This window comes from Hipposideros armiger, unplaced genomic scaffold, assembly GCF_001890085.2.
Source record: "Hipposideros armiger isolate ML-2016 unplaced genomic scaffold, ASM189008v1 scaffold_519, whole genome shotgun sequence".
NCBI lineage: Eukaryota > Metazoa > Chordata > Mammalia > Chiroptera > Hipposideridae > Hipposideros > Hipposideros armiger.
The window spans coordinates 466,744-475,754 of record NW_017731869.1 but is presented as its reverse complement, the minus strand read 5'-3'; the positions used below and the strand labels follow the sequence as shown (position 1 = coordinate 475,754).

At 37.2% G+C, this 9,011-nt stretch overlaps 1 protein-coding gene and 1 pseudogene across 1 annotated transcript in view; one reads left to right on the top strand and one right to left on the bottom strand.

Annotated features, from left to right (window-relative positions):
- CARMIL1 (capping protein regulator and myosin 1 linker 1) overlaps positions 1 to 9,011 on the top strand; it is a 337,821-nt gene that overhangs the window by 273,016 nt on the left and 55,794 nt on the right. Inside the window, exons 25-27 of the mRNA XM_019668166.1 lie at positions 23 to 198; positions 3,232 to 3,319; positions 5,976 to 6,125. Of these exons, the coding sequence (XP_019523711.1) occupies positions 23 to 198; positions 3,232 to 3,319; positions 5,976 to 6,125 (414 nt within the window). The remainder of the gene's footprint in view (positions 1 to 22; positions 199 to 3,231; positions 3,320 to 5,975; positions 6,126 to 9,011) is intronic.
- LOC109396408 (60 kDa heat shock protein, mitochondrial pseudogene) lies at positions 7,243 to 8,162 on the bottom strand (annotated as a pseudogene).

The following is a 9,011-nucleotide window of genomic DNA, read 5'->3' as shown; positions in this document are numbered from 1 at the left end:
CCCTCACTGTGCTGCATTGCAGGCGCTGCTGGAGTCCATGGTCGATGCTGCTGAGAACCTTTGTCCCAGTGTGATGAAAAAAGCCCACATCCGACAAGACTTGATTCATGCCAGCACTGAAAAGATTTCCATTCCACGTACCTTTGTTAAAAATGTCCTGCTGGAGCAGTCTGGAATTGATATCCTTAACAAAATTAGGTAGGTTTATAATGTTAATAATCTGCAGTTTATTAGGCTGTGCAGTTTTCTGTGAATGCAGCCGAGGCAGCTGTGAAGAGGAGAGTGCCGTTATTGGCTTTATCCATATACATGTTAAGCGTGTCTGATGGGCAGTGACTGTGTATAGATACAGTTGTGCATAAATGCGTAGGTTTAATCATTTCCAAAATAAGACAACCACAGATACACCTGTGTTACTGAAGAGAATACAGCTATGTGCTCTTTTTAAGTGTTTTATTTTTAATAGGGGAATACATGCTTGTAATCCCGTTTTATCTACTAGTAAAGCTTATCTTTCTCCTTTATAAATTACTAATTTGAAGACTAAGATCAGTCTGCTTTCTACTACCATGCTATTATGAGCAAATGCATAGCCTATAAAGGCAAAGACGCCCACTATGACCTCACCATATTTTTCTTCTGGGTTCTTTTGGTGGATCTGTGATGCTGTGTATGTATTAATGGTGCTCTGGAGTGTTTCTATGATTGCTGCTTGATAGAGTGTGAAAAATATGCCAAGATGCAACTATTTAGACGGTGTGATAAGCAACAAACTTTTCTGGATTTTTACATTGAGTCTGGTGATTACCAGCATTACATGAAAGCTCAGCTAATTCTAATTTTGTTTCTTAGTTGGAGAATCAGATGACTAGAAACCAAGTTCAGAAACATTTAAGTTTCCCATTTTAACCATTTCTGAACCTTGATAAGGATATTTAGATGTAGCACAAATACCAGCTCCTTATCTGAAGAGTTCGGAATTGTGCTAACACAATGATGGAGCTAAATAACAGCCTGCAAGAAAACTGAGAGTTAAAAACAAAATAAGCCAAAAATTATATCATCACAATCTAGATATTGAACGCCAACAACCTTAAGGTTAGATTATAGAACTTTGAGGATTGAGCAGTAACTGGACAGTCTAAGGTCTAGGATGCAGCTTTGGGGTGTGTGTGTGTGTGTGTGTGTGTGTGTTAAATAAAAGATCCTAGCACCCACTCAACTGAGTTGTAGGACATTAGAAAGGACTTGAGAAATTTTAAGAAAGACTTTCCCAGTGTGTATAGGACCCCATAGATTAGTGAGTTTCTGAACTGTAGCTCTTGTGCTTACATACTTCTATAACCTGTAGTTTCAGAATTTTTGTTGAAGCTTCTTAAATATTAAGGAAAAAAATGTATTGATCACTATTCTTTCATAATAATGGATTGAACCACCAACAGATCATATATAATCTGATGCCTTCACTGGAATACCAAATTCTGTCAAATACAGTCACTTCCCTTGAAAATGGGCCAATTCTGAAAGATGAACAGCAGAACAGAACTCCTCACATTAATAAATCAATTATATGTCTATAAACTCTTCCCTTGGCTTTTTATCATGCATGATACTAAGCACTGAGAGAATGCAAATATGCATATGCACACATGCAAGTTAGGTTGAATCATTTCCTCTAAAAATTTTGCAGACTGGAAGTTCAATTAGTAAGGAAATATAGCATCCAGAAGAAAAATGATAAGCACAATCCTGAGATATTTTTAAAAATTCATTTTTAAAAATCTTTTTGGTGCTACAATTTGAAATAGATAAACCACCCTCCCCACATCAGAGAGAGACAGAGAGAGGGAGAAAAAGAGAGAAATAAACTATTGACTCTACAGTTTTATGAGGAAGTAAAATTCCCAAACATGCCTAAGAATAATCAGAGGAAGTACATGTTAAAATTGGATTCCCAGGCCTCTCTGGAGTTTTGGGTTGGACCCAGTAACCTGTATTTTTAATAAGAGACCCAGGTGAATCTTATCAGTGGACACCTCTGTGGAATAATAAAGTACTAGATAAACCAAAGAGTTACCAGAATCAAAAACAGGAATTAAAGACACTTCCTTTTATCTTTAACCCAGGAAAATTTTTAATGTAAGCGTCAAAGAATTTGTGCTTTCATTTTTCTGCCTTGCTACCAGAAATCTTCCTGGGCAGAGAAATCTCAGTGTGAATTATTGCCTTCAGGTTAGAAAGGTTTTCCCCTGTTACACAAATGTACTTTTAACTTTAGGATTAAATATATTTTTTTGATAACTCCTTTCCCTGCTCTAAAAAGTTTAAGATTGTTGACTTCAAAAGTAGACTTGGACTTGTGAGAAGTAGACTTGGACTTGTGAGACAATGTTGGAATGTGCATATAAATCTTTCTAGTACACGGACCTTTAAATGTGTGGTGCATTTATGTACATGTGTACATTTACATAAGGTTATATTCAGACTGAAGACACCCATGGAATTTGAATGCTTGGGGATACCGAATAACTACAATGCTCATTAAAATACCAGCTCTCTGGCTGATAATCTAGTGGCTTAGTTGTTTATTAGTGAAAACCGTCAGCCACTTTCTGTTGCCTGGGCACGTTTTTAAGGTCAGGCAAGAGGCACTAAAACTGAATGAACATTTTGGTAACATTTGTCCATAAAAGGCAGGAGAACAGTGAATGTGTTCCAAGATGGCAAGTCAGAGCAGAAGCATTTCCATATGGCACCAACTGATTCTTTAAAAAAAAAAAAAACAACACAAAAGGTGGGGATATGCGTATTAAAGTAATAGCCAAGGCTTAACAATCAGACTAAACTTTCTTAATTTACTTCAGTCCGGGTTTGAGTTTTTGTTTGTTTGTTTGTTTGTTTCATTTATGTCAATGAATGAATTGTTCCTGACCACATGATACACATGGTTCCCATTAAGTTGGTCTTTATCCAGATGTTTTTCTTTTTTACCACTAAATCTTGAGTTTTGAGATGGCAAAGGCAGATTGAAATTGGTAAGGAGAATCTGTTACCTGTGTGTTTATGGCAGTGTTTAAGGCTTATTCTTGGAAGTCCTCAGCCCTGTTCACACATCCTTATAGAAAGACAAACAGAATCACAGTTGACCTTACCAACATAGAATCACGAGTGGGGGATACGTTTCCCTTGCACAAATTAAAATGCTACTCTGTCCTTTTGATTTTTACATAGTGAAGTGAAGTTGACAGTGGCCTCCTTCCTGTCTGATCGAATCGTGGACGAAATTCTGGATGCACTGTCACACTGCCATCATAAACTGGTGAGTGCTGTGACCATGTTGAGCAGGACCTCCTGTTTCGGTCTGTTGTGATGCAGGGCAGCCTCCAGCATAGGGGTGTGGGTTCTTTTCTAAATTTTACTCCTTTGTAGCTTTATGAGTTAAGATCCCGGTTTTCCTCCTCCGTCTGTATTGCTTCTAGTCAATCTGGAGCTTCTTAGAATTTCTCCAGAGGGAATGTCAGGGGAAAGCAGAAGCGATGGTGTCCAGAAAACTTGTCCATTTACAGTGCAGGTCACAAGTTTTGGTAGGAGATAAATGTTGAGACTGAGATGTAAAATTAAGGTTTGTTGTAGATTATTTAATTTATCTGTGTTCAGTTTGTTGGTTCCTGATAGGATTATTTCAGAATGGACTATCCTTGAAAACAGGGGGTTGGGAAGGACGAATGAAATATTTGGAGTCCAAAGAAAAGGCAAGAGTAAAATGGACATATTCTAGTGACAGCTGCTGTGTGCCCGACCAGGCCTCTTGGATATAACCAAGGTGAAAAAATAAATTTTCTTAATCTAGAGACGGGCTCTACAGCAGGATAGGAGACTTGACTTCCAATATCAGTACATATGAAAAATGTATCAACAACTTTATGTTTCTTAAACTTTAGGAAATTCTCTGAGGCACAAATGAAAGTTGTATTATTGGTTGTATCTTGTTAGCAATCTGATCCAGTAGACATCTCCCAAGCAGGTAATAACGTTTTCTCCAGAGGAAAAAAAAATTTCAGGTAACTCTGGAGGCTGGAGATACCCAGTTTTATGGCATTGAATTGTTGGATGACACTGGAGAACACCAAAATGAGAGGAACAGTAGCAGCTTCTTCCCCATGAAACAGACAACATGAGTACTGAAAAATTTATTTCAGAAAAAGAAGACTCTCTTCTAAAATCTAAAGTACTTGTATAAGATAGACCTCTCCAGTGGCAATACTCAGTATTGCCTATGAACTGGAGCTGGCCCATTAGTGGATGGTTACTAGTCCGTGACAGTGTAAGCTCAGCACTCAGGAGGAAAAGTGGAGAAACTTCTAGATTAATTTGACATAGCCACAATATTCGAACAACACGTTGTTTTTCTATTTTTTTTATTTTTATTGTATTTTACCAATCTATTGGTTTGTGGCAAATTGGAAATATAAAAAACTAGTTCATCACCACAGAGAATTTAAGAAGCACAAGTTTCTGATGGCACAGTAAAGATCTACATTATTATTTAGAGCTCCTGATTCAGACATTGTTGTTTTACATAAGCAGAAATAAAATCAATAGAGCATCTTTTATAGAAAAATTTATCAGTAACCCACAGCCCTGGGGACTGCCTCTAAACGCCCACTTGGTGTCATAAATACTGGATGTTATAGCCACATGATTGCATATGAGAACTACACTGGAAGTTTGAATTATTCACTTTTTTTTTGCCTTTTTTTTAAACCTTTTTTTAAATTATTTTAAATTCATTTTTCAGTAAGTTGTTAATGCACTTTTGTTTTGAATTTCATTTTGATATTAATGATTTTGATTGTAAGAAGAGAGCTATGGGAAAGAAATAGTATCTTTAAATTGAAACTTTGTTTTCAAAGGCATTCTGAAAACATTAATATTTTCTCCAACTTAAGTTTAGAAGTGTTCCCAAAGGTTCCATGGAATTTTCCACTAGTTCTCATCGTTTTGGAAGAATTAAATCCAAGTTCCTGGTGAGTAGTCAGGTCAGCATTAGAGCTTATTCGTTCTAGCCCAGTTTATTCTACCTCTTACCATTTGAGTTTTTAGGTTTACCTGAGGCATAACACAGGAAATTAATAAATCATATCAAATATGGTATTCATTACATGAAAATAGCGTAAGCAAGTAATAATTAAAATTTGTTAGCACTTCCCTGCCTTTCGGCCCTTTAAAAATAATGAAGCTTGGAACTATTTTATTTCTCCTCATTAGATATTTTTAAGCACTAGATAGAAAAAGAAATTCTTTCAGAGGCAATATGAAGTATAATTAATAAAAATAACGTTTAATCTAGACTAAGTAATCTCATTTACCTTGTGTCAGTTATTTTTCTGGTTTAAATTTCCTTTATATTTCCACCTATAAAGTCATTGGCAATGACCTCATACTTCACTCACTCGTTAATTTTCTTTACCCTTAGAAGAGCAAATTGAGTCGAACTGAATCTTCCTTGTCCTAGCAAAATTGCATAAATAAAATGACTTCTCAGTACAAAAAGTTGTAGTGCTTCCTGATGGACATAATTTGTGATTGTATTTAAGATAAAAAGTTGAATAAATCACACCAGCTTCCTGAAAAGGTTTATAATGCATCTTTTGGAAAACAAAAATACACACTTACTTCGTGCATATTTGCATCAACATGGCAAAGACTGTATGAAATACTGGTTTTTTTCAAAAAATAAAGCCTCAAAGGACATTTTTTTAAAAAAGAGTTTTTGTCATTTCTTGCTTAAAATATTCCACCCTCCAAAGAAAGATAATAAAAAAGGTAAGTTACTCTAATGTGAACTTGATAACAATTGTTGTTGACACACATGCAGACATAGTCCTTTGGTGTTCCATCTTTGGGAATCAGGACAACCTGCTCTTCCATTGTCTCTGTGAGTTAATTTCTTCTTGTGTGTGTCTTGACTGTAGACGGACCACTTCAGCAGACGTGGCAAGACCCTTCCTCAACAAGAGTCCTTAGAGATTGAGCTGGCTGAGGAGAAGCCCATTAAACGCTCCATCATCACAGTGGAGGAGCTCACAGAGATAGAGCGTTTGGAAGATCTGGATACTTGTATGGTAAGACGCATCCTTTGGAGACACCATTATCCATTCACTGGGCTCTGTTGTTGTTCTTGTCATTGTTGTCATTGTTTTATCTCACCCATTACAAACCAGACCAAATAAAACTCCCCCCCCCCCCCGGCAATTCTTTCAGAAGCTTGTTGCTATACAGAAGCTGTTAATGAAGCTAATAAAACTTAAGCTTCAGGTTCCCACTTAAGGCCATTACGTGATTTTTTTATTTGCAGTTTAATGAAACTTTTTTTAAAGAGTAACCCTCCCTCCCATCCTCCCCCTCCCCGCCCCAGAACCAAAGAAAAACTGTGAAAGTTTCAGTGAACATAAAACCTGGATCTGTCCCTGTAGCCATAGTGGAAAAAGTCCACTATGAGAATTAATGAGAAATCGACTATTTAACTTTTTTTTTTAACTTTAAACAAATTTTTATTACACAAAGGTTATCACATAATTGGATATTTTTCTACTTTGTACACAATTATTCTTACTCTCCACAGAAAGGCTGCTTCTTCTCATTAGGTGATAGCAAGCACTAAAATCCTGACTTTAACAGAATAATAGTAAAAATGCCTCAGTGATTTAAGGTGAAAGCAGTTAATTGGTACATGGCTCTTGCACTTAATCATCAGGAATGTAGAAATGTCTTTTTGTTAAAAAATACAAAATGAATTATCTGTAGGCATGGACAGTGACAGCAGTAGACCATTATATGTTGTGAACTGAAACTATTGGGTCGTTGGGAAAGTCATGACACATTTTTGCATTGGAAAACAGAAAAATACGTCATGATTTTCCCGACGACCCAATAGTAAATGATGGCTATGGTAATTTTCTTTTTTTTTTTAGCTGAGCCATCCTGCCACCTGTTGGCAGCTCAGCAGCAGCTCAGCTCGGGCGGGGCATCGAACCGCTGTTGCTCAGAGCTCACACTCTTGAGCGCACTCTTAACCAACTGAGCCACTTGGCCGGCCCTATAGTGATTTTCTTAAACATCAGCCAGCCTTCTCTCCAGTCATTTCCTTCAACTGACTTCTTTGAAGTTATAGGTGAAGAGCACTGCCTTGAGATTCCTCTCATAGTTCTCATTAATAATGATAAAGTAGTATTCTAGAAATTAGAACATGCCACCTCCTATACCTTCTCCAATTCCACCCATTAGCCCATTCCAGGGTCTTTCTCTTCGTTAGGAATTTCTGTGACTGCAACTTCTGCTGTAGATATGAGAGAGGCCACTCCAGCAGCTTCCAATAAAGCAGTTCTCACAACCTTTGTTGGATCAATGATTCCTTTTTCTACCATATTCACAAAAATCTCCAAGCATAGCATCATAATCAACTCCTGAGGAACGTTGCATAATTTTCTCAACTATCAACGATCCCTCAACACCTGCATTCTTAGCAATGGTTATTGCAGGAATTTTGAGTGTTTTTTACATAATTTCTATACCAATTTTTTGGATCTTCGTTAGCTGGAGTTAATGAGCTCAAGGATGGAATGCACCAAAGCAGGGTACACCCCCCCCCCTCCCAGAACAATGCCTTCTGCAACAGCAGCTCATGTGACATTGAGGACATCTGTTACTCTATCTTTCTTTCTTTTCATTCACTTCAACATCACATGTTCTACCAACCTTCAGCACAGCTGCTCCACCTGAGAGTTTTGCCAGACATTCATTTAGTTTTTCCTTTTGATATTCACTAGTTGTGATATCTAACTACTCAATGATTTCTTGAATACATTTCCAATCTGTGCCTTGTCACCTTTTCTTCTCAAGAGCATGGCATCATCTTTGGTCACAATAACCCCTTCCAACTTTTCCTGTCGTGAGGCTGAATATCTTCAAGATTTAGAGTGAATCCTTCTTCTCCAAACACTGCACCACCAATAGCAATAGCCATGTCTTTAAGCTGATTTTTTATATTTTCTCCAAAAGCTGGAGCTCTGACTGCTACAACCTGAAGACCAAATTTTAGCCTATTCAACATGAGTGTACTTAGAGCTTCTCCAACATTTAACAATAATGACCAAGGGCTTACGGTGAAATTTTATCTATCTATCTATCTATCTATCTATCTATCTATCTATCTATTAAATTTAATTTATTAGGGTGACAATGGTTAGTAAAATTACATAGGTTTCAATTCTATAATACATGATCTATATATCACACTGTGTGCTCACCACCCAGAGTCAGTTTTCCTTCCATCACCATGTACTTGACCCCGTTTACCCTCTAGTACCATCCTCCCACCCCTTAACACTCTGATACCCATCATCTGTTATCTGCGCCTGAGATTTTGTTTAGTTGTTTGTCTTCTTCCTTTGTTGCTTTCAGTTTTATGTCCCACATATGAGTGAAGTCATATGGTTCTCAACTGTTTCTTTCTGACATTTCATTTAGCATGATAATCTCAAGATCCATCCATGTTGACACAAACGACAGTATCTTATCTTTTCTTATGGCAGAGTGTATTCCATTGTATATGTACCACATCTTTTTTATCCAGTGGTCTATCGAAGGAGTTTTTGGTTTCCCTATCTTGGCCACCATAAATAATGCCACAATGAACATTGGAGTGTATATATCTTTATGGACAAATGTTTTCAGATTTTTTTGGATAGCTACCCAGGAGAGGGATTGCTGGGTCATATGGTAATTCTATTCCTAATTTTATGAGGAACCTCCACACTGCCTTCCATAGTGACTGCACCATCTACTTTTCCACCAACAGTGTATGAGGGCCCCTTTTTCTCCACAGTCTCTCCAACACTTATTACTTGTCTTATTAACGACAGCCATTCTAACAGGTGTGAGGTGATATCTCATTGTGGTTTTGATTTGCATTTCCTTAATAGCTAGTGAAGTTGAGCATTTTGTCATAT